Source organism: Nicotiana tabacum, chromosome 6 (genome assembly GCF_000715075.1).
Source record: "Nicotiana tabacum cultivar K326 chromosome 6, ASM71507v2, whole genome shotgun sequence".
Taxonomy (NCBI): domain Eukaryota; kingdom Viridiplantae; phylum Streptophyta; class Magnoliopsida; order Solanales; family Solanaceae; genus Nicotiana; species Nicotiana tabacum.
Window position 1 is genome coordinate 138799849 of NC_134085.1, and position 25533 is coordinate 138825381.

Consider the following 25533-nt stretch of genomic DNA (forward strand, 5'->3'; position numbering starts at 1 on the left):
AAAAATTATATAAAATATGTATATATTTTTTTATACAATACACATATACACAAAATATATACATATTTTATCGACTATTTATTCCGGGAACGACTAGAAATAATACATTTCAAAAAAGAAATCTTCGTCCTTTGAGTGTGTAAATGGATGGTGATTGGTGAACCACTCCGCGTCATTAGAACCTTCAGCAATTTCAAGACTGAAATAAACCAAAGTCGTCGGTTGTAGTCGGCCCAACTAATTTGGATGCCACTATTGCTTGAAGCCCAGCCATTATTCCTGGCCCACCAATCTTTTGTAATGCTCCATTTATGCGCACCCACGTGTCGACATATTCCAAATTTACCGGAAAAGGGCCCGGAACAGCGCCCATTGCGCGTTGTGCAGTCACGTAGAATCAACGACAGCTTGACGCCGTCAACGAGGGGCTGTCCGAAAGATTCTCAAGCCGTTAAATCCGACGTCTTCCGTTTATCCTCGAATGCATCAACTGAGATAGAATTTTCTTTTTCTTTTTTTTTAGCGGACACCAGCTTTTCATCGATTTCCGTTATTTTGCCGAACCACTTGGTTCGGATCCGAGCCTCAGGTTCGAAATCACGCTCTTTAAGCCTTTCGATATTTTCCCTCTTTCCCCACACTTGCGAGCGTAAGGAAAGCAACTCAAAAAGCAAAAAAATATCCCCAATTGCCGGCGGCAAACGACTGTTAGATCGGAGTACAGGATGGCCGATCACGCCGGCGAGCACGAGTCAGTTGTTGAATCTGTGATGGATAAGATCAACGATAAGTTGCACCACGATTCATCCTCATCGGACTCCGAAGATGAGAAGGAGAAAATATCGCCGGTCGAGGCCGTCAAGGCTAAGATCTATCGTCTCTTTGGCAGGGAAAAACCCGTCCATAAGGTTCTCGGCGGTGGAAAACGTACATCTCTCAAATCTCTTTCTCTCTCTAAATCTCTACTTTTTTCTTTTTTCAATATAGATGTGTATAAAGATATATGTGATACGGTTTGTCCTTTGATTCAAAATGCATTTTCATTATACCTTAAAATTAGTTTAAGATTTTCGGAGTTTGAATTACTTTAGATTTATTTGGCATTGCTGTTGAAATGCGCTTTAATTCTTCTTTTCCTTTTCAAAATTCTGAAATTGGAGATCTGTTGCAACAGTTGGAGCCGAATTTCATTCGTTTATATGTAGCTACATACATTTGGATCCACGCTAGTGTCTCTCTATTGTTTTCCTTTTCTGATACATTATTGTTCATTGGCTTCGCATGGATCTGCGGTTGGTTGTGTTGTTATCTTTCCCATTCATGCAGTGTATAATATTTTCGAAATTGGTTCATAGCGAGATCAAATTCTTGAGAAGGTTGCATTGTGAATGTACTACCTGTAAATAAACTAGACACTCGCATGCTTCGTTGTTACTCGTATCCACTAACTGAAGAATTATTTTTATAGGAAGATTTATTGGCCAATTTTGACATGTAACATGTATATTTGATATACAATCTAACTTTAGCAGCACGGTTTACGTGAGATGGTAGAATTACATCGGTGATGTGTGTCTGATGTGCAGTTACACAGTTTTCTTTTATAGCTGCATGCTTTTATGTATCTAATTATTCAATTCGATTGGGCAGCTGCTGACGTTTTCCTGTGGAGGGACAAAAAAATTACTGCCGGCGTGCTTGGGTTTGCCACTGCAATTTGGGTGCTTTTTGAGTTGCTTGAGTACCACTTGCTCACACTTGTGTGCCATATTCTGATCCTTGCCTTAGCTGTCCTTTTCCTCTGGTCCAATGCATCCACCTTCATCAACAAGTAAGTATATTCTTCCCTTCTTTAGTAATTTTCTATCCAGATTTACCTGATAATTGACCTTGAAATATCATGCACCAGGTCTCCACCCCAAATTCCGGAAGTCATTTTGCCCGAGGACATTGTCCTGGGTGTTGCTTCTGCCCTCAGGATTGAAATCAACCGAGCTCTTGAAATCCTTCGGGATATTGCCTCTGGAAAGGAATTGAAGAAATTCCTTGCTGTATGTTTTCGTGTCCATTTGTTTTGTAATTTGAGTCCATTATTTTGATAGCTTAAGCTTGAGCATAACTTCTTGTTGGTTCTTCATTATTTAAGTTTCATCTTCTCCAAGTTTTGATACAAAAATTACATGCAGGTTATTGCTGGCTTATGGGTACTTTCAATATTGGGGAATTGCTGGAACTTCCTCACCTTGTTCTACATATGTAAGCGATTTTATCCTGTTCTTTACTGGAATGAATAGATCTAATGTGTATGATTTAGTTTAGTTCTGATAGTGCGCCTTTTCCCTTCTCTTTGCAAACAGGCTTTGTATTGCTCCATACCGTCCCTGTACTTTATGAGAAGTATGAGGACCAGGTTGATGCTTTTGCTGAGAAGGCTGAGGCAGAGATCAAAAAGCAGTATGCTGTTTTTAACGTCAAGGTTCTAAGCAAAATTCCAAGAGGTCCACTGAAAGACAAAAAGTTCCTATAGAGAAGAATAGGTGGCACCCCTTAGGTTCACAGAGTCGTTTCTCCAGATGTTGTGATTCAGTTATGCTAGAAGACCCTTTGTTTACTGGTTTTGCTTTGTTATTACTAAACAAGCTTGGCGCTTTTTGTGGTAGTTTTTGAGTTCCAGATATGGTTTTCTTCTTTGTTAAATTTTGAAAGACTGCTGTATGAATATTGGCAGTCATCAGGGTGACAGTACACATTAATATGCAAGTGAGTATTTCCTACAATTATAAATCAGATAATGAAAAACACGTATTTGATTTTTGTTTGACAGCAATGTCTCTCTGTGTGGCTACTTTCAAGGGTGGGAATGATGCGAATTACGTTTCACAACTTAATTCAGTGTGTTATGTATCAGTTTGGCCGTATAATTTGCTGCGGTGCAATGTACTCGGTAATATTGCTGTACGGTGCAATGTACTTGGTGATACTGCTGTGGCTCTAGAATACCTGTAGCATTTGTCTCATCCGCAAGGACTCTTGATATTGCATTATACCTTGTTGCTTCAATGGCCCATTTAGGCATAGGATGGCACTGAGGCATCAATTGGTTTTCATTACAGTTCAAGGACATGGCTTAGCTCAAGGTTATGATTTGGTAGACTTGACTATTAAAAAAGATTGAAACTTGTGAGCTGTCAATTGTCTACTTGCAAAATGTAGGTTAGGCGGATTCAATGAATAGTTGCAGTCTGCGAACCTAATTCCAAAATGTATTTACGCTGATGACATTTTCATTTCTACAACTCTCTGTATAAAGGATGTATTCGACCATTTCACATAAACTGTAAAGCTCCCCAACCAAACCAGAAACAATAAAAAGGACAAAACAACGGAGAAGGCAAATTAATTGTCACATTTGATTGATATTTGAACGGGGACATTAATTACAATCCTTTACCTCATTGTTTCAGTCCCCAGCCAATGAACTGTTTGTCTCGATATATTAACAAAGATCTTCTCATGGGATACGCCCACAGCTTGAAGAGTGAGCCATCAACTGAGTCATCTGAATCACTATCACTATCACTATCACTATCTGAGGAAGGTATGGACTCCTCTATTACGTAGTCCACAATCTGGCAAAGGCAAAAGACAACTTCAGAAAACCTTGCAGGACTAGCTATGAGCTGCTTAAGATGGTGAAAAAACAATGTTGTATTGAACTAAGAAAATCTGAAGAGACAGGAACATTTCTTTTCTCCTTACAGTGCTAAGGAGATAGCATTCACAAACCTGTTTAATTGACACAGGCATGATCTGATGTTCATCAGAAATTTTCCCAAAGCATTCATTGGAACACTTGGAATTACTCAGCCAAACAATTGAATTGCACTGCTTGCAAAAGCCCCTCTGGGATGTTACCTTTCTTGAAATTCCTGAGTCAAAACAGCTAGGGTGTATGAAAAAAAATGACACAAAAAGAATTGTTAAGAAAAAAGAAAACAAGCAGATAAAGTAAAGACCTCTCTGAATGAAGACAAATGATAATGCTAGAATAGTCCAAGTGGTCTATTAACCCATGCAACATGGATAAAAACAATGAAACATAGGCGGAATATTATTCTGCCTAATCAAAGTGGGATAGCAGCCAATGGGAATACCTCTATAAGCTCGCTTGAAAGCATCTCTCCAGTCAACACTAGCTGTGGTGGTATTTCCCGGAGTAAAAGTAATTCTCTCCACACCATAGGTAAGCCTGATAATATTTGGGTTGTCACTTGGCCTTCCGAAAAAGTTAATATGCATCGACTGCCACAGATGGTTGTCACTAGCTGCCACACTCCACGACCTGCAAAAGTAGACACCTTTTGATATATCATTCTGATATGGTAATCAGGGGCGGATATACGCGGAGGGAAGGGGGTGTACGCGACCCGGTCGCTCCGGTAGAATTTCATATTAGTATTGGTATTCCACTGATATTTCATGTAAAAAGGGTACATAAATTAAAGTGTGCACCCTGAGTAAAAAAGTTATGGTAGGTGCCACGGTCCAAGTGCTTCCTGCCAGGCCCACAGCCCAGGATCGAGTCTCCTCTCATTCATTTTTAACAAAGCCTATTTTGCTTTTCCTTGTTCCCTCTTTTCTAGATTTTTCTTTTCTTCTCTTTCTCTTAATTTCTTATTTTCATCTTTGTATTCTCTCTCTATACAATTCCATTTTTATTAGTTATTTAGATTATAAAAGTATATTTATTTCTGTTTTCCTTTTCTAAATCTCGAATTTTGAAATTTCAATATGCTTTTAATCATTTTTCTTTTGATCTAGTTAATGTTATTTTTTTCTTGAAGGACCAAACATTTTTAGTTTAGTTATCACGTGTGTATTTATGCACCAGAAAATCTTATAAAGTGAACATTGAAAAATGGACCGAACCGAACCGAGTTAATTCAAAACTGAGCAAACTAGCCAAATGTATACCCTAATTCGACCTCCTTGACTAGAGGTAAGTTTACATTAGAGACAGTGGTACCCGTAACCATCAAATCCTGGATCCACCTCTGATGGTAATTGATTAAATCAGACAGAGGACTAGGTCCTATGTTCAAGAGATGCTTACACTGAATTTATTTGATGCAACCACTTAAGTTGATAAGGAAAGACTCATACCTGCAGACTAAAGAGGCAGTGATAAGAGACGTTAAATCTAAGAAGCCAAATATGTGTACAAGAACATCCTGAGGAAGTTGGCTCCTACCTGGAATGCAAAGAAGCAATACAAAATTAGAATGCAGTGAGCAGTGATACAGAAGTATTGAGCAATATTTTAGAAAAAGGACACCATATTGAATGTTAACATCTCTACAACTGGTTAGCAATTTACTTTACCGTTCCTTATGAAATCTACATTAGCTGAAGTTCAGTTGTGGCATAAGGGTCGGTGGAGGCACTATAAATTCGAGATTTAACTGTTAACTGGAGGATGATCTTTTGCCTTACCAAGTAGTATATTACACTGTCCATTTCTCCGCTAATGTTTTTCCCTTTACTGGGAAGAAGAGAGGTGGAGGAATGTTCTCAACAAATCTCTAAGGACTCTGACACACGAACATCTCTTTCTTTCTTATTTGTTGTTGTGGTGGTGGTGGTGGTTGGGGGGGGGGGGGGAGGTGTTTGCATTTCCAGAATTCTGGAAATAACTCTCCTTTAAAGCTGTCCACTCCATTCTTGCAGACATGGCTGCAAGTTGAGATTTAAAAAATGGCCTTGGAGGAATATGCCACTATGGCTGGATAGCAAAGGCAATAGAGCTACAGGTGTCTTAATCCGCAGGGTTTGACAAAAAGGTATTCCATACTGAAAGCACTAAATGTCTATACTGACCTTTATCATTGAAAAGAAATGTTAAATTAAAACTACCTTCTACCATTGGTTGGACCTTCCGTCGCCTCCTTTGAGCAACCATAGCCTGTTTAAATTCAGATGCAGCTAAAACTTTTTTTTGTTTAGGTAATGCAGCCTCGATGCTGTGAAGCAGGCCATTTGCTGCTGATATGGCTGCTTGTGTCTGCATTCTGAAGTGAAAACTTTAATATTAAGGTTCCTTCACTTGAAATAGAAACATATCACTAAATACAGATCAACAACAAACAATTTCATGAACAAGAAATATGTGAACACTAGTATGTTCTTAATGTCAGTAAATTAGGTTATCTATAAGATCTTTTGATTCAGGGACCTGAAAGGCTCAAAGTAGAAAGGATTGGATCTCTCCTTCAACATGGCATGGCTCCATCAAGCCCTTATTACCAGCAAATGCTTATCATTAGGAAAGCAGAAAAAAGATGAAAATGTAGTAGCTAGTGTGTCTTCTATTAAGGTTAACCAACACGTTAGCACAAGTGCTAAGCCCCACGGAAAGTGTTGATCAACTATATTTTTAATTTCTAAACTTGCAAATTTTAGTAAATGCTTCTCTAGTTCTATGCACACCGGAAACTTCGATTCTCAAATGTAATAATCAACAATTCGCTAGTGAGTGAAAAGGAACATATATCAATCAGTAATTAAACATTCTAAATCCTATTAATCCATCAGTCAATTATGCTGCAATTCCCAATTAATTAAGCTAACTACATGAAATCCTCTTTGTTTATAGATAAACTAATTTTACACTGTTTTCCAATCTACCTTGGACGAACTATCCTTTATATACACGGAGTTAAATTTCTATTAATCGAATCAAAGAAAATACAAGGACAAACCTATTAACTATTCAGGTAGATTATGCAGTAGTAATTTCTAATAAAAATCGAAGGAGGAGGAGGAGTGACTTACTGAGGGAGGAGGCGAAAGGCGGCGAGGGAATCCTGAAAGATGAGAGATTGCAAATTTTTGGGAACTTTAGAATATGCATTTCTTAGAATACAGCTTAGCTCTTCACAAGCAATTGGGTAATGATAGGCTCGACTCAACGACTCCTTTAACCCTAGCTTTTCATACCTCTCCACCATTAAACCTCCCATCTCTACTCTAAGATCCAAGCCCACACATGTTTGCTGTGTGTTTCAATGGCCGATTGAAGATCCAAATATGTATGTGTGTGTTGCGTAAAGAGGAGATGGTCGGTTTTTCTGGTTTCGATTTTTTGTGCTCTTCTCCGGATTCCTGACTTTGATTGTCATTAACATGTCAAATTATTGGGAAAATTGCTATACTAATTAGTACTGTAGTATTAACCATCCGCTTAAAGTCTAGTATGGTAATTTAGAAAATACAGTATAATACTACTATAATAGTTTGATTTTCATGATAATGTAATACTCCATACATTTTTTTAGTTTATGTAGCCCTATTTATTTCAACTCTTTTTTCTTCACTAGAATTTTTTTTTCCCACGTGGTTTTTCCTAGTGAGGTTTTAATGAGACACATGATCTTTTAATGAACATCCAAGGGGGAGTGTTATAAATATATTATATTATGAATGTTCATTTAGTACTCCGTTGTAAATAAGCTTCCTGAAGAAGCTTATCCATATGGGACTCCACCGTAAATATGTTTATCTATTTAGTACTATATTGGAAGCTTCTTCAGGAAGCTTATCACTTCGGTACCCAGTTATGGATAAACATTATCCCCGGTAGAAAATTATCCATCCGGGTATAATGAGCTTATCTTTTCAGTACCCGGTTATGGATAAACATTACCCCCAGTAGAAGATTATCCATACCGGATATAATAAGCTTATCCATTCAGTACTCCGTTATGGATAAATATTGTTCTCAGTAGAAGATTATCCATATCTGGTACAACAACAGCTTACACAGCAGCTTGTAGCAGCTTACACAACAGCTTGTAGTAGCAGCTTACACAGCAGCTTATAGTAGCTTACACTGCAGCTTGTAGTAGCGGCTTACACAGCAGCTTGTAGTAGCAGCTTCCTTTCTTCTATAAATAGAAGAGAATTCAGTTCATTATGTACATCAGTTTGAATTCGAATAATATATCAGTTTCTCTCTATACTTGTCTTTACTTTATAGTCTTTATTTTATAACACGTTATCAGCACGAGACTCTGCCATCTCGAGCAAATATTTTGAAAGTATCTGAGGTAAGAACTTTCTTTTCCTAAATAATGTCAAATCTTTCTAAATTTGAATTTGTAGCCCTGGATATATCGGGCAAAAGCTACATGTCTTGGGTGTTTGATGCTGAAATTCATCTTGATGCGATGGGTCTGGTAGACACCATCAAAGATAAAAATCAGGTATCAAACCAAGACCGTGCCAAAGCAATGATATTCCTACGCCATCACCTTGATGAGAGCCTGAAAATGGAATATCTTACTGTTAAAGATCCAGTCATACTGTGGAATAATTTGAAAGATAGATATGACCACCTGAAGATGGTCATTCTTCCACAGGCACGATATGATTGGACTCATTTAAGGCTACAAGATTTTAAATCTATCAGTGAGTATAATTCTGTTATGTTCAGAATTATTTCCCAATTGAAGTTATGTGGTGATAATATTAATGATCATGATATGTTGGAGAAAACTTTCACCATTTTTCATGCCTCGAATATGCTCCTGCAGCAGCAATATCGAGAGATGGGATTTAAAAAGTATTCTGAACTTATCTCACATCTTCTTATAGCAGAGCAACATAATGGGCTATTAATAAAAAATCATGAAAGCCGACCTATTGGTTCTTGTCCATTCCCTGAAGTGAATGAGACGAACTTCCACCAAGCTAAACGTGGAAGAGGTCGTGGCCCCAGTCGTGGTCATGACCGTGGTTGGGGAAGAAATCCCAATCATGGTAATAATAATGCACCAAAGAAGCCTTCTCACCACCAGCAGTGGAAAAGGAAGGAACAAAAGCATGAAGCGGTGCAAGCGCCAAATGTAGAAAATGCATGCTATAGATGTGGAGGAAAAGGGCACTGGTCACGTACTTGTCGTACGCCAAAGCACCTGGTTGAGCTTTATTAAGCCTCCCTGAAGAAGACAGAGAAAAATGCTGAAGCAAATTTTATTTCTGAAGATAATTTAGACTTCATGCATTTGGATGTAGCTGATTACTTTGCACTCCCAGAAGGAGAAATGTAATCGGTGGTGAATCTGTAGAAATATAAATATTTTAATTTTTGTTATTTGTAATAGATAGTATGGTTATGTAATTGTTGTACATAAAGAAAAATTATGATTTGATAATGATATTTACTATAATATATCTTATTTATGTCATTTTAAAGAATATGGATAATATTATTAGATCAACTTAAACTCTAGCAGAGTTTGCAAGAAATATACAACCACCAGAAGTAGTTATATTTCATATATCTCATTGTAATTATATTTTGTTAACCACCAGAAGTGGTATATGTCTATGATCACCAGAAGTGATAATTTAGGCTTTCTATAGTTACAATTGAAGATAAGCTACATAAATATTCTCTATATTAAATGCACGCCTCGATTTGCTCCTGAAGTAGTAAATATTTTAAAAGAGGTTGAGGCATCACAATTTAATGTGATTAATGTGCATTCAGATAATTATGTTCGATTTCCTAAAGGATGAGAACTTTTGATAATATTAATCCATTCCCTGAAGTGAATGTGACAATACTAATAAGTCGGGTAAATATGAACGCGCTCTTGATGTGAATACATTACAATTCACCTCCAGAAGAGTTAATATAATTGAGAGAATATATACTCAATATTTCGTGTTTTAAATTTGCTCCTAAAGAAGTAACACAGTTGAAATTGCCTCTTGAAGTGGAAAAATATTATAAAGAAGAGTTTTCGTGTGCTTAAACAATTGTTTTACATTGTTTATTTGATTGTGATTTTCTCTCATGACACCAGCAGTGTCTGAGCAATATTTGATAGTACAAAATGTATCAATAACTCCTGAAGAGCTAAATGTTTGCCTAAAGAATACATGACACCAGTAGTGCCAGATAAATATTAGATTGTGGATAATAAATTAAGGCTCTCGAAGAGCTTATATACAAATATGTCATTCATATTACATGATTATGGTCAAAACATATGTTGTAGTAAACCTGAAGTTTACTAATACAAATGGCTATCATATTGAGACTACAAATGATTGGAAGATTGATTATCTTCATGTTTCCACAATCATAGGGGGTAAAATAATATGTATGTGAGAAGTTACCTACCCTTATTCTTTAATTTGTACTATATCATGTATCACAGTAAACCAGAAGTTTACTAAAGCAAAAGTTTATGTCATAGTAAACCAGAAGTTTACTAAGAGATAGCACATGACATGATAAACTTGAAGTTTTCATTTGCCATTTTTAAAATGAGCTATTTGAGAATTCATATAAGCATATACTAAAGAACTAGAAGATTCTTCAGGAATTCTCATGTGTTGCTTGTTCTCATAATGAATTGATTATACCAGCTAAAGTTGGGACTAAGACCCCTGATTCTGAAATATATAAAAGGTGAATATGGGCCCGTTCACCTATCATGTGAACCACTTGTAGGTGCATATATGAGATGGTTACATGTGTAATTATTGTCAACCTGCAGTTTGGCATTTGGAATTGCTTTTCTCGATTAAGAGCATAATTTTCAGATTATGAAATCAAGACAGTTCATCTTGATAATGCTGGTTTATATCCAAGCTGGTTTAGCATTGAATACCTCCTATTAATGTCTAAACCATTGCTTATGAGAACAAAGCTTCATGTGTTGGCCTAAGATTTTCTAAATTGCATATAGCAGCACTTGTATGCATCAGATCAACAATATATGATAAATCCTCCCTTCACAATTGGTATAGGATCAGAAACCAAATATTTTTACTATCTTTTGTTGTGTGGTATGTGATTAATTTCTCTACCATAATACACAAAGATATGTTTCCCAAAGATGATTGAGGATATATGTTAGTTTTTCTAACATTTGAGGGATTGAATAAACAGTTGAAAAATATGTTATATGAATTGAATTATCATGATCCTCACTTAGAAGATAATTCAAGTCGAATGCCAGAAGCATTTGCTGATCCAAAATTAAATATCATATTTCAGCTGCAAATGCTCCTATTAAAATTAAAGTCCCTGAAGGATAGAGTTTACTGTACGCATGAAGCGTGGTAGACCAATCGGTTCCAAAGGTAACAATCCTTGAAAAATAGTAGGAGCTAATGATCGAAATGATCATAATGAGGAGGAAATAAGCTCTAGAAGAGCCCACGACATAACATTTCATGAAACTCCCGAAAAAGTTCAGGTACCTGAAAATAAAGAAAGTGATGAGATCTCCACAAGTTATGTCGCTTTGGAACTGACACAAAATGATCGTCGACGATATATTTAATACAATATAGTGCACAATATTGTAAACGATTGTGAGGATCGGACTAGCAGTCCAGACACTTGAAGATGTCGTACCATTTAGATACAAGTCTTAACCTATATGACTTATTTGGCTAAATCTATATGAAGATCCTTGAAGGATTGAAAATGCCCGAAGCATATAATTCAAAGTCTTGAGAAATGTACTCGATCAAATTATAAAGATCTTTGTACGGTTTAAAGCAATCTGGGCGCATGTGGTATAATCGCCTTAGTGAATATTTGCTGAAAGAAGGTTACATAAATTATGTTATTTGTCCATGTATTTTTATAAAGAAAATATCATCAGACTTTATTACACTTGTTGTTTATGTTGGTGACATAAATTGGAACTCCAGAAGAGCTCAAGAGGGTCTTAAAAATGCTTTTACATGGACAAAGTGTACCCATTAAGTACACCATTGGATATTCAATCACTTGAAGTGAATAAGGATCTGTTCCAACCTCTAGAAGAGGATGAGGAGCTCCTTGGTCCTGAAATACTCTATCTCGGTGTAGATGTTGCACTTATTTATCTTGCTAATGCTAACAAAAGTGGTGCAGATCGTATTGATAATGCAGATGCAGGTTATTTATCCGATACCCATAAAGCTCGATCTCAAACCGGCAAGCAGGGAGTGAATATGATTGAGATCAGTGATTCATTCGAGAAATATGTGGGTTGGAATGTGAGAAAAGACCCACAATTTTATACAAAGACAATGCTGCATGCATAGCCCAATTGAAAGGAAGATTGATAAAAGGAGATAGAACGAAGCACATTTCACCAAAATTATTCTACACACATGATCTTCAGAAAAGTGATGACATTGATGTGCAACAAATCCGTTCAAGTAATAATCCAGCAGATTTATTCACTAAATCTTTGCCAACTTCAACTTTTGAGAAGATGACATACAAGATTGGAATGCGGAGACTCAAATATTTGAAACAAGGTTTTCATCAGGGGGAGTAAAATACGCGATGCACTCTTTTTCCCTTACTAAGGTTTTTTCCCATGGGGTTTTCCTTATAAGGTTTTTAATGAGGCACCTAACAATGCGTCTTACTAAATATGTGTACTCTTTTTCCTTCACTGGAATTTTTTTCCCACGTGGTTTTTTCCAGTAAGGTTTTAATGAGGCACATTATCTTTTTAATGAACATCCAAGGGGGAGTGTTATAAATATATTATATTATGGATGTTCATTTAGTACTCCGTTGTAAATAAGCTTCCTGAAGAAGCTTATCCATATGGGACTCCACCGTAAATATGTTTATCTATTTAGTACTATATTGGAAGCTTCTTCAGGAAGCTTATCACTTCGGTACCCAGTTATGGATAAACATTATCCCCGGTAGAAAATTATCCATCCGGGTATAATGAGCTTATCTTTTCAGTACCCGGTTATGGATAAACATTACCCCCAGTAGAAGATTATCCATACCGGATATAATAAGCTTATCCATTCAGTACTCCGTTATGGATAAATATTGTTCTCAGTAGAAGATTATCCATATCTGGTACAACAACAGCTTACACAGCAGCTTGTAGCAGCTTACACAACAGCTTGTAGTAGCAGCTTACACAGCAGCTTATAGTAGCTTACACTGCAGCTTGTAGTAGCGGCTTACACAGCAGCTTGTAGTAGCAGCTTCCTTTCTTCTATAAATAGAAGAGATTTCAGTTCATTATGTACATCAGTTTGAATTCGAATAATATATCAGTTTCTCTCTATACTTGTCTTTACTTTATAGTCTTTATTTTATAACAAATATATTTAAAAACATAAGTTTTAAAAGTTATTTTTATTTTTTAATTCACTTGAAAAAAAGGGAAAAAAGTAATTCTTTATAATGATAATATATTTAATAATTTCATTTTAGTTACATCGGCGTCATCCTAATGAGCTTTTAACAAAAAAAACTATGCAAGTGTAAACTCATTCAAGAGCTCATAAAAATCATCACTCAACAATTTGTACTGATAATTAATTTCATAGGTGTACTCCAAGGTTTCTCACAAATTTCAGTCTCCTAAAGATTAGTTATGCTCAAGTTTTGCCTGTCTTTACCAGACGGTTAAACGAGTTTTCTCTTCCCCCTCCCTTCTTCTTCTTCTTCTTTTTTTTTTTTTTTTTTTTTTGCTTCTGTTCTAATTCCCCTTTCTATAGACAAAGCAATAAATCATATGATCTTCTTGAGGGAAGTCAACCAATAATTTAATCAGGTCAATTCTTAATCTCAACTCAGTGGTTGCAACCAATCTCCCATAGATCATCGATCGAAGGATAAAGGAGGATGGTAGAACTCTTACTAAATCTTGATTACCAAAATTCCTTCTCAACTCTCATGATTCAACATATCCAATCTATACCTAAAATTTGATTTTACTTTTCTTCCTTTCCTTTAACCTCTGAATTATAAGCTAGAGGCGCATATACTTTAGAATTGAATAGCAACAATTTTGCTTGGATTTAACCAGGAGACAATATACCTTGATATTCTCGATCATTCTTTGATTCAAAGCATCGTTCCATCTTAATTGAAAAAGCAAATAACGTTTCAAGAACAAATTTGTGAAGTTTTAAAGTGAAACCTGAAAACAGAAGACTTCAATTATAGAATCTTGTAATCCCTAGGTCACTCATTTAAGCTTAACATCTCTCAGATGCTTGCAACTTAGCTACTTATCTCCACAAGAGGGGTTGCTCTGATGCGGGAGTGGCAAAATGGTTCAAAGAAAACAGTTAACCGTCCATATTATCCACTAAAAAATGGGTTGGATAATAAATTTTTTAAAAATGGATCAAATATGGATAAGAACCATATTATCCATTTAGAAAATGGATAACCAATGGGTCTAACTTTTATATTTGTGAAGCCTCAAATTGGGGATTCCTCAAGTTAGAGAGACTAAGAATTCTCCCAAAAGTGATCATATACAAGAAGTCATGGATAACCGTCGATTAACCCGTTTTTTATCCGTATTAAATATGGGTCGGGGCGGATAATTGATTCGTTTTTTCATTACTCGTTTTCAACCCGAACCATATCCGACCCGACACGCCCGTTTGTCACTCCTACTCTGATGGTAAGCAACTTCCACTTCCAACTAAGAGGTTGTGAGTTCGATTCTCCCCAAGAGCAAGGTGAGAAGTTCTTGGAGGGAAGGATGTCGGGTTTATATTTGGAAACAGCCTCTTTACCCATTGTTGTTGTTGTTAGCTGCTTATCAAAAAATCTTCCCTCCAGACTAGTTATGAAGCAAGTTCAAAATTCAACGCGCACGAATTAAGCTGTTTGATAAAGTGATGGTAAATGAGCCTGTGACAAATCTGTCTTGTGTAACAGAATGTCCTGAAGCCGTTTTGTTTAGGCTCAAGCTCTAAGATGTATAGTATATTAAAAGTACGAAGGCTCTTAACGAATGTGGTTCGCCTTTTTAGATAAAATAGTCATTTGATTATTCTCCAAGCTAATATTTAGGTGTTTGAATTAAATCATATTTATTATTTTTAATTCTTTCCTTATTTGAATTAAATAAGAAGTCCTTTTATTTAGGATTTTAAAATCATTAAAATTTTACCTATAATACATATCAGAAAATACTAAATTAAAACACTTTGTTTACAAGGAAATACCTTAATTTATTGTATTGCTTATTTCCGTCAACTGGATGAAAAGGACTTTTTTTGGTAAAAAATAATATTTATTATAGAATTTGATTTTAAGAAAGTAGGAATTAGCTTTGAAATTCGTCTTATAGCTAATAGGACATTTTTTGATAATCTATCACTAACCCATAGCTAAATTCTACTCAGCAATGAATATTTGCCTTTTAGCTACATAATTTATTATAATTTTTATTTTATTTTCTTTAGTTGGCCTTATCTAGAATACATATTACCTAGACAATTATTTTCATCCAAAGTTAAAACAAAAGAAGGATAAATAATAGATCACTAAGCTATCAAAATTATTTTTGTTGACCAAATAGGACCAATATTCGTCATTTTCAAGAGCTTATATTTTTTAAATTATATTTTATGACTCAAACACTTTAGTTAATAATATTTATATAATTTTAAAATTTTATATTCATTAATATAGAGTACACGAGCAAAGCGCATACCCTAAGACTAGTATTTAAGAAAGAGTTGCATGGCAACAAGTGGCAGAAACTACATTCATATTAAAATGACTTCCCAAATTTCAAAAGAAAATCAAACCTGTGCTGTAAAGTGTCTAAATGAAGAATACATTAGTCCCAGGAAACTCTTGAAAAGTAGTTGATAAATTACACTATAGCATTAACTGTAAACAAGACTAATTTACAATACACTATTACATGGAATCACTATAGATTTGAACAAAATCATAACTTGCTGTGAGATTTCCGAGCCCATGTGCCATTCCAGTTGCCACGCAGAGATCATCTTTGATATCCTAAAAGACTGCTATGGGCTAACCGTCGCTCTGAGCAGAAACAGACTGAATTCTCCTTCCTTCTGCAACCATCCACATACAAACACAAGCAAGCATTTGACAAGCACATTTCATGCATATTCATGTCACACCTCTCAGAAGTGGAGACCAGTTTGGCACAGGGTTCGAGTATCTCTTCCTTAGATTCAGGAGAATGCAGTTTTCGATTCTGAAGGTTGTACCGATCACAGTTATCACCCCTTTCACGAACAATAATGCTGACAATCATTTCTTGATGCATATATTTGACGACCTAAAGGAAATAAGATAACTGCTGCTTCTTTCTAGAACCTCCTTCTCCATAAAGGTCATTCCACTGCTTCAGCTCACTCATTACGGATCCCTCAGAAGCAAAGCTAGCAGCAACCTAGCAAAAGAAGTGATCCATGAAGATCTGTGTGTATGCCAAATTGAATACAACAAAAGAACTGAAGGAAATAAGTCCTTCGCATGCATTATTTGTTAAGTATTGATTTCCAGGTTCTTTGGTTCCACAAAAGAAAGACTACAAAGTGGCCAAGTGCTTGATTATTCCATGCCTTAATCTATATAAAAACAATTCTTGGTTCGTATTGCACTTTTGTGTTAGAAAAACATAATCCTACAATCAGCCACAATATCATCACTAATAATAATGCAGAGCTACAGCTAATTACAACTTCTGTGGAATAAACAGCAAACAGGAAATTTCATTTTCAAAAGCAAGGAGATACTGTAATGTCATGATAGTGCAAAGAACCAATTCTTTATAATATTAGTCCATCCAAGAAATTTTGTGTACCAAAAACAGCAATTTCCTGTCCAAGATGGCCAAAGAGTAGCTTTGGGATCAAATGCTAGGACAAAGGAAAAATTAATGAAAGAACTAAATGCTTCAGATGGTCCAATCAAAGGAGAACAGAAGTATTTTTATAATTTGGTTTAGGATCTTTTTTGTTTTACGCATTAAGCCTCATGGACCCAATATAAGAAATGGATTACCTGATTCTTTGCCTGTCTCATGTCTTCCATGTTTAGAGGCCTCAAAGCAATTACTCTTTCTTCTGTGGCTTCTTCTTTCTCATCTGAGTGATCTTCTGCACTCTGCCCTTCATCAGCTCTCCGCTTCTTTTCCTATGACGAAGAAGAATATATAAGAGAACACGAAGAATACACAATAAAGCAGATAGATAAAAAAAGGTTATGTTGTCGAGAAAAATAGGGAGCTTGAAGCTTGCAGTATTACCATATCTTTCTTTCTCTCTTGTTGTATTAGCTCTCTGACAGGCCGATAAGCTGCTGTTGTGCACAAGTTCTGTTGTTGGAAATTAATGCCTTCAGTTATTTCAAGATAATAATAGGCACATTCTTAAATTATTTTGGAAATAGAACATTACAAACCTTAAGATCACTTCCACTATATCCTTCGGTCATGGCTGCGAGCTCTTTAAAATCAAGATCTTCTACCTTCTCCTTTGCTAGAAGAGTTCTCAAAATCTTCTCTCTATTCTCAGCTGCAGGTAAACCGACCATAATTCTGGCGAACACGAAAACCAAATTTGAGCATTTATATCATTTTGCTATATCATCATAAACTGAAAAAGGTCTCGAAGTTTATAAATGTTTCCTTAACGTCAAAGTATCAATAGGAACCATTGCACAGAGTAAAATATCTGCAAAACTAACTGCCTACTAAACCTTCAGAAGATAAGGCAAGAGCTAACAAAATTGTTACGATGAGCAACATACCTCTGATCACAGAAGACTTTTTGTCACCAGAAAATTAAGAATCGTGCAACTAGTCTAGCAGAAAATAATGTAAAACTAACAGAAACACATAACAAATGCATGAATAATATTTTTGTTGTTCTTCATATTTATGCTCAAAAGAGAAAATCTATGAAGATTACTATAAGAAATAGATCTTCATCCTAGAGTGGAGAAGCTTAAGGGCATCAGCATTTAGTTCAAGCCGCCAGAGAAGGAGATCTAACTTGCTTTCTGCCTCTCTTTTTTTCTTCCTCTTTTTACAAAGCTTCTTTGAGATGTAGAGGATTAGCAGTAAAGTTTCGAAATGCATAACATACTGGTGAAAATGAATTCACACGACTGGAGAACACAATTAAGCTAAGTAAATGATTGGTGTCGAGCTGTAGAAGTACCTGCGCTCAAACCGCCTGATTATTGCTTCATCGAGGTCGAAAGGTCTGTTGGTTGCAGCAAGAACAAGGATACGCTCACCTGGTTTAGTCAATAATCCGTCCCAGTGAGTCATAAACTCATTCTTAATTTTTCGCATAGCCTCGTGCTCTCCAACTCTTGTCCGCTGCCCGAGCATGCTATCAACCTCATCCACAAAAATGATCGTAGGAGAAACCTTCGCTGCAAGTGTGAAAAGAGCTCTGACATTCTTTTCATCTTCCCCAAACCATTTTGAAGTAATGGTTGACATTGAGACATTTATAAAGCTCGCTCCAGCTTCGTTGGCTATTGCTTTGGCCAGCATCGTTTTCCCAGTGCCAGGTGGACCAAAGAGTAGTATACCTCTGCAAGGCTTCAGCAGTCCACCGTTGAAGAGGTCAGGTCTTCTAAGAGGAAGCATGACCAGCTCCTGAAGTGATTCTTTAGTTTCATCTAGAGCACCAATATCCGCAAATGTCACTCCAATCTCATTTGAAGGTATAACCTCTGGTCTTATCCGCTTCTCGAATTCATTGTCAGGAAGAACTTCCTGTAGATACCATATTACACATTAAAGCAAATGGAAGAAGCACCAAATGAAGATTGAATTAACAAACAAAAAATCAAGTTGGGCCAAATAGTCAAAATATATACCAAGACGCAAATCAGAGAGTAAAAAATGTAAGCGCATACTGTGACAAGACAGACATTGTTGAAACCAGTAAATCAGCATTGATTTTTTCAGAGGAATATAAAGACATCCTATAAATTAGTCAACATGACATTTGAGAAGAAAAAGAAAGAATACAGCTCTCAAGATCAACTACTACCAACTGAAAGGTTTAGTAGAGAAGGTTGTTAAAAAAATTCTATCAGGTGCGGCACATACCGGGGCCTTAATCTCTCCATCCTTTTTTGCTGAAGGAACTGATTTTTCAGCCTCGCCCTTACTCTCAGATGTTGGGTTCCCAGACTTTGTTTCAGGCTTTAACCCAATATCCCCAGTATCCTATTTTTGATTGAAAAGAGAAAACAGAATTAATTTCGTCTGAGATAATTCCTCAAGGTTCAACAGAAACACCAAAATGCAAAAGAACCTTGGACGTTTCAGCATTTGCCTCCATTTTGAGGGAGTCTCTGCAACCACTCTTTCCCTCCTGGAAGACATTTAATCCATGGGACAAACTGCACCAGACGAAGCATGGTACGCACATAAACATCAAGTAAGAAAAATAAAAGAAGCTAAATTACTCAAACAAATTGGAAATCTGGCATCTACCTGTTGGATGATATGAGGAGCTTCCCATTTCGATATTCTGGATCCTTGCTGTTCATCAAATGATATGATATAGCAGAGATAACAATTTCCTCTATGTAATTACTCAGCACCACTGTGTCAGCTTGACAGATAGATCCTAGATCATCACATTCGAGGTCATTTGCTGCAAGCACCTCTGCAATGTGATTCTTGTTGTCCTGAAACTGAATCATCTTCATATCCTTATCGAGTTGTGTTTTCCAGTCTGTAAGATGTGTCTCATCTTCAGGGGGCCTAATTTCAATATTGTAAGGAAACAGAAGACCGAGTTTCTCATCTACTTCCTCACAATCATCTTCATGCTCAAACATCCTGGAGCCTAGAACCAACACCGATCCTGACAGCTTCTTCAGCATTCGATCAAAGAGTTTATAAACTCTGGGTGGTTGAAGATGTCTGTCAACATCCCTGATGTAGAGAATAACACGGTTGTTTTCAGAGACCGACACCAAAACCTGCAAGTAACCTCCTTCTTTAGTAAGATTTAAGATGAAACAATCATAACGTGAAAGATACTGAGAAGATCATATGGAATAACAACACAGATACAAGTTTGAAATTAAGAGAAAATTTACTACCTTGTAAAGTGACTGTAAGAAAGCCTTTTCATCTATTGACCAGCTGTTCACCCTCTTAGTTGGAGCTAATGAAAATGAAGAAGCAAGAAATGATCAGAAGATAATCTTCAATCAAATGATTATCCCTCATAGGTTAATCAAAATTCAACATTGTGAAATTGATAGATGCAACTTATGCAAGAGATGAATCTAAAAATCCGTTGCAAGAACACTATATCAGGTAAAGCTGGTTGATGGTTAGATGGGAAATTTGAGGAGATCCTTCAATAAAAGAAACATAAAGATGCAAACCACACTGTAGTAGCAAGATCATGAGAGTAAGAAAATGATACTTTTACATAATTAGTGGATATTCAAATCATGATCCAAATTAACAACTTCACTAACAATTATACATGAACATCATGAATGCAAGCGGACTCTGAACTCCATGCATGACGTGTAACAGGAAGCAAATAGCAGAGCCATGACAAGTAAATCAATTCCCTACAAGCATCCCACCTGGATTTGAAGAACAGGAGTCAGAGCTGATGCTACTTATATCAGAAGAAACAGAAGCGGTCCTGCGATGCTTTATAGAGTTGCTTGCACCTTCCCTATTCCTGTATATCCCAAGGCTAAGGGTTAAAATGAAATGTCAACTCCAAAAACCTGCATTAATGTCTGAATGAGGAATAAGACTAATATACCTTGATTTAGCATCAAACGCAGTGGTTTGCCTTGAAAAGGTACCTGCCAAAAAGAGAATAAAAACTGTATATGAAGAGCATCTGGAGAAGTAAAGCAACATGAAATTATCAAGCCTGAGATTTTAAGTTCTAAAATTCTGATTAGGTCTAGATCGAAATCAGAACCATCAGCATACTGGCTGCGGAGCTCCACGTGAAAGATGGATGTTGAACTTCAGCAATTACTTGAACTTTACATTTCTTGTTTTCTGATCAATTGTTTTAACTTTACACTTACCAGCCTCTGAAAAGTTCTCACGATAAATTCACTCCACCTTAGGACTTATGAAATTAGGATCAGCTTTGATAGCTTTTACTCTTCACGTACAGGACAAAAACAACTTGCTGGTGTTAATGTGGAAATGGCATCACTTCCCACAAGATAAACGTACTGTTAAAGGCTTAAAGCTGGTGTATTATACGACTATTAATATTTCGTAACTCCATAAACATCTAGAACCTCATTTAAATATAACGTATGTGTAAAGAAATCAGCAGATCTGGAGATCAAATAGTTTGTGATTCATATTCTTATATTTAAGTTCAGATATATTCATTAATTTACATAAACAGACACAAATACAATTAAGTGTACCAAATAGTGAAGAACTATGGCCTTTCTTCATATACCTCCATTATTCTCTCTTGCTGGAAGAATTGAGAATGAACCAATCAAACTGGACCAACGTCCCAACATAGACTCTGAGGTTGACCTCTTGAAAGCCTACAAAAGTAAGATTCTGAATCAGGTAATATTCCACTAGGGGTGAAATGATTCCCTTTTACTTATAGTGGAAGTGAATTCAGATTCAACAGTTAAGGAAACATGAATAATGGGCCCCAAGACAACAATATTTTGACCAAATAAGAACATAATTCTTCAAAGATAGTAAAAATTAGTACTTACCGATTCTTTCTTAAAGATGCCATACTTGCTCTGCATCTGCAACGATTGACCCATGAAATAGAATGAATACAAGTATCAGCAGAAGATATGCTAAAGTACAGTAAAAAGAGGCCTTACACAATACCTTTAGAGTGAAGTCAGTTAGATCCAAAAGCAGCAGTTTAGCATCAAAATGATGCGCCAAAGCCTTCGCTAGAGTTTGCTGGTAAAGTTCTGCATTATAAGTATCAAACATAGTTAAAGCGCTAAATGCAGATAACATATCAACTTGGAACAGACTTTAAATGCGAAAGCCATACCAGCAGGCCCTGAAAGCAGTATGGCCCTGCTTGCAGGAGAAAGATTTCTTGTATGTTTAGACACATCTAAGTGATTCAGATGAACGTATGCTGCACTTGTTAATAACACGCGCGTCCGTTCACTGTCAAAGCCATCACATTTGAAGGAGATTATCAAGTGTGAACGGAAACCATCTTCAACATATAGTCGTAGAGATTATCAGAGAAGTAGATTGAGGATACAACAAGTTGGACGTGAACAGATATTTTTGAAATTATCAACTTTTACCAAGATCCTAACTGGAGCCACCACAATGAAATTTAGCATAAGTCTCCAACAACAGAACATTAGGTGAAGGAATGAGAACTTTAGGTGCAAGTGTCAAGGGATAACCAGTACTTGAATTTTGTCAAACAAAAAGCTGTTACATTCTTCTGCTTATTTTGATTCCGCATTCAACAACTTTGCTGTATTGAGAAGAACTCCAGACATGCAACCCATAAAATTCATAGGTTGCAAGCACTAGTGGGTGGCTGGTTATTGTTACTCCATGCGTTTCAATTTAAGTGTCTTATGTTCCTTTTTAGTCGGTTTAGAAAAAGAATGTCACCTTTCTATTTTGTAATTCCAATACTCATTTTACCTTTAGTAACACTTTCTTATGGGAATGACGTGGCATTAGAAGACTAAAAAAATCAAAAAGTTTTTTTCGCATATTACACATACCTTTAGTTTATAAACACAAGCTTCAAAAAATTTCTTTACGTTGTTAAACTTGGTGTTGATCAAACTAAGACATATAAATAAACCGGAGGAAGTATTGTACTTTGATAAGTTAGGTTGTCTATTAATTAGATAACAAAAGGTAAGAGTAAGAAATACACATAGTTGATGCACCCAAGGTGTGGTTAGCGGTCAATTAAGTGAAATAAAAATTGTGAGAGACCAGAATTCAAATCGTAGGGAGGCAAAAAGCACTAGGTGATTGTTCCTCTCCGCTAGTGGACGGAGTTACCCATTACCTAGCTAGTGATATATAACAGGTATATGGTATAATAGTTTTTTTTGATAAAGTAATTTGTTCATTGATGGCATCAAGAAGATGCAGTAGTGCAAAAGAGGTACATGGTATAATATTTGCTCAAGCTGACCTAAAAACTATCGTTATATAATAAAACATCTTCCACCTATATGCTTATTAAACAATCTAGAGAAGAAGAACGAAATCGTTGAAATATATACTCCCTCTGTCTCATTTTAGGTGACGTACTTTCCTTTTTAGTCCATTCCAAAAAAGAATGATTTTTTTATTAGAAAACATTTTAGCTTTAAACTTCAAATTTACTCTTAATAAAATAATTTATCGCTATAAAAATATTTATTAAGGCATGTTTGAGATCACAAGTTTCAAAAGTCTTCCTTTATTTCTTATAATCTGTCCCTTTTAAAACACAACCACATAAATTGGGACGGAGGGAGTAAGCTTTAATTGCAATATCTTGCCACTGTCTTAGTATCAGCAATTTCAACTTGAACCAGACCATAAACTAGTGTATATGAAAGTGTCGGATCATTTTGGGCTTAAGATTTACCACGACCAACAATTTTGAAATCACCAGTTTTACCAAATTCATAAAATTTGGAAATTCAAGTAGTAGTTGCAAGTTTGCAAGTTTCATGCTATTACTAATTATTACTAATGGACCTTTGAGCACCAGAGTAGTTTGCTTACTGAAGGGCCAATTTTGAAAAACCATACATCATAAGAGTAAACAAGTTACGAACAAAGTAAAATTATAAAAAAAAAATATAAAATCGTTGATTTATCTAAAAAGCAGCTGTTTTTATTGAAGGACTAAAAACTGAGGGGAACAGATACAAAACAAAAAATAAATTTAAAAAGAAAAAAAGAAACAAACTTTCAATAAGAAAATTAAAAGAAAAAATTGCAGAGAAATCTCAACTTGAAAATTCCAAATTCGAAAAGAAGCATCAATGGTGCGCGCAATGCATTACAGGTGACAGGACTACATCACGTAGGCTTAACACAATTAAATCATGAGATCCAGGGAATTAATATAAAATGATCATTTACGAAAAAACAACAGAAAAAGAAATTGAAACATAAACAACTATGTTCTGCAATTATTTGTATAGCACTGATAAGTTTTTTTTATGTATATGCATTTGACAGATATTAAGCAAATTATCAACAAAAAAAACCGAAGATAGAAAAAATGGCGGCTTTGTCAAAAAACTGTTACCTGAGAAAATAAGGGAAGTCCTCAAAGGAGACTTTGGTATGCTTGCCGTCAACGATGAGCCGTCGAAGTTCCTGCTCGATTTGGTCGGCCGTTATCCCTTCCGCCGCCGAATTACCACCGGTCCATTTATTAACAGCCTGTCCTGAAGCCAATCCAAGCCCTACTCCAACCCCTACGCTCAATGCCGATAACAATACGTGCTTCTGTTCCATATTCACGCCAAAGATAGATCTGTTTTTGTTTTTGTGTTGTGATCCTCTGCTCTATAAATAAAAAATAGTTCCAAAATGTTGAATTGAAACAAGTTGAACGTATTTCTTTTATATAAATGTCAATATCAAACAAGCAATAATGGGGAAAATGTGAAATAATAATGTACGGGAATGGAGAAGAAGGAAGTTGGAAAATGATGGAGAGAGAGAGAAAGTGAAATGGGTCGTATATACGAAAGGAAGGAGACGTTGGTGGATTCTGCCTTAATAATAATGACAGGTAATGAAAAAACAATTAACAACTTGATCAATTGATCGATCCCATTGCGACTGCGCGCTGTTTTTCTCTCTGTTTAATTTGTTTCTTTCTTACACGCAGTGTTGTCTCAATTTATAGAGTTATGAGAGATGAAATCGGAGCCCCATTTGAAAGCTCTTTTTGACCTTTTGACTCAATGCTCCAACCTTTTTTTTATAAAAAAAAATGTTTAAAATGTACAACTCGGTGGCTATTAACTATATCAAGTAAACACCTCATAATGACATGGCAAGTTACGTGCATGAATGGACGGTTCATAATGACATGGCAAGTTAATAGCCACTTGAATTGTTTAAATGATAAAAGAGCCAATTGAGATGTCTGGACGATCGTTGAGCACAACTTATAGGACTGATTTATGTATTTCGCCTAAAATATTATTTCCACAACTAAGAGATGTGATATAGAGAATCTACTCCAATACAACTATTAGTGACTGTTAGAACACATGGCCTATGATTATACGATGATAATTTGACTGTTACTTCAATAATCCTTCCTTTTTTTTAAAAAAATGTTTACTTCTTGATTTTGGACTACTCTCTTACTACTTTTCTTAGGAACGTTATTGATCGTTGCTTTTCCAATGCCCTTTCCCTCCGTTTTTTGTCTAGCACATGTGCTCAAAATAACATATTTGCTTCTTTTTTTTTTTTCCTTCAAAAACTTATTTTTTTCGTTACCGAAATAGGGAGAAGCATTTTGTCTTTTTCGTTTTTTTCATTTGGCACTTCTTTCGTCCAGTTATGATTTTCATTGTTTGACTCGGCATGACTATGTTACTAAACTACATTTGTAAAATAATTTTTGAGAAAATAAATTAACATAAACATAAATGTAAATGAAATAACAAAAATAATTCGAGTCCACTGAATTTACAGTGTTTCCTTAAGGAATTTAATC

General features: G+C 35.8%; 3 protein-coding genes across 3 annotated transcripts; 1 reads left to right on the forward strand and 2 right to left on the reverse strand.

Moving 5' to 3' along the window:
• Positions 1-364: 364 nt before the first annotated feature.
• On the forward strand, positions 365-2823 carry LOC107764258 (reticulon-like protein B5). The gene is made up of 5 exons (XM_016582813.2): positions 365-927; positions 1651-1831; positions 1910-2051; positions 2187-2256; positions 2358-2823. The coding sequence occupies exons 1-5, from the start codon at positions 726-728 to the stop codon at positions 2525-2527; spliced, it is 765 nt and encodes a 254-aa protein (XP_016438299.1). The 5' UTR covers positions 365-725; the 3' UTR covers positions 2528-2823.
• A 567-nt stretch (positions 2824-3390) lies between these two features.
• On the reverse strand, positions 3391-7187 carry LOC107824635 (F-box protein At5g52880). Its single transcript, XM_075255468.1, has 6 exons — positions 6832-7187; positions 5914-6068; positions 5164-5251; positions 4155-4342; positions 3787-3929; positions 3391-3629 (listed from the first exon to the last, which is right to left on the reverse strand). The coding sequence occupies exons 1-6, from the start codon at positions 7017-7019 to the stop codon at positions 3453-3455; spliced, it is 939 nt and encodes a 312-aa protein (XP_075111569.1). The 5' UTR covers positions 7020-7187; the 3' UTR covers positions 3391-3452.
• Positions 7188-15552: 8365 nt separating this feature from the next.
• Positions 15553-24844, reverse strand: LOC107824634 (uncharacterized). The gene is made up of 16 exons (XM_075255467.1): positions 24100-24844; positions 21856-21977; positions 21681-21769; positions 21557-21592; positions 21280-21373; positions 20611-20653; positions 20423-20523; positions 19922-19986; positions 19305-19798; positions 19123-19210; positions 18915-19034; positions 18007-18575; positions 17246-17381; positions 17091-17159; positions 16847-16978; positions 15553-16232 (listed from the first exon to the last, which is right to left on the reverse strand). The coding sequence occupies exons 1-16, from the start codon at positions 24309-24311 to the stop codon at positions 16119-16121; spliced, it is 2484 nt and encodes an 827-aa protein (XP_075111568.1). The 5' UTR covers positions 24312-24844; the 3' UTR covers positions 15553-16118.
• Between the last annotated feature and the right edge of the window lie 689 nt (positions 24845-25533).

Bases quoted from the DNA above. Each gene is read 5' to 3' on its own strand.
- LOC107764258 (XM_016582813.2), top strand. From the start codon at position 726: ATGGCCGATCACGCCGGCGAGCACGAGTCAGTTGTTGAATCTGTGATG. The intron at 2,052-2,186 runs GTATGTTTTCGT...AATTACATGCAG, and splicing joins AATTGAAGAAATTCCTTGCT to GTTATTGCTGGCTTATGGGT. The intron at 2,257-2,357 runs GTAAGCGATTTT...CTTTGCAAACAG, and splicing joins CCTCACCTTGTTCTACATAT to GCTTTGTATTGCTCCATACC.
- LOC107824635 (XM_075255468.1), bottom strand. From the start codon at position 7,019: ATGGGAGGTTTAATGGTGGAGAGGTATGAAAAGCTAGGGTTAAAGGAG. The intron at 6,069-6,831 runs GTAAGTCACTCC...TTTTCACTTCAG, and splicing joins GCCTTTCGCCTCCTCCCTCA to AATGCAGACACAAGCAGCCA. The intron at 3,930-4,154 runs GTATTCCCATTG...GTTTTGACTCAG, and splicing joins TTTCAAGCGAGCTTATAGAG to GAATTTCAAGAAAGGTAACA.
- LOC107824634 (XM_075255467.1), bottom strand. From the start codon at position 24,311: ATGGAACAGAAGCACGTATTGTTATCGGCATTGAGCGTAGGGGTTGGA. The intron at 20,654-21,279 runs GTATATGAAGAA...TCTTTTTGGCAG, and splicing joins AGCAAGAGAGAATAATGGAG to GTACCTTTTCAAGGCAAACC. The intron at 19,035-19,122 runs GTTCTTTTGCAT...AATCAAAAATAG, and splicing joins CAAATGCTGAAACGTCCAAG to GATACTGGGGATATTGGGTT.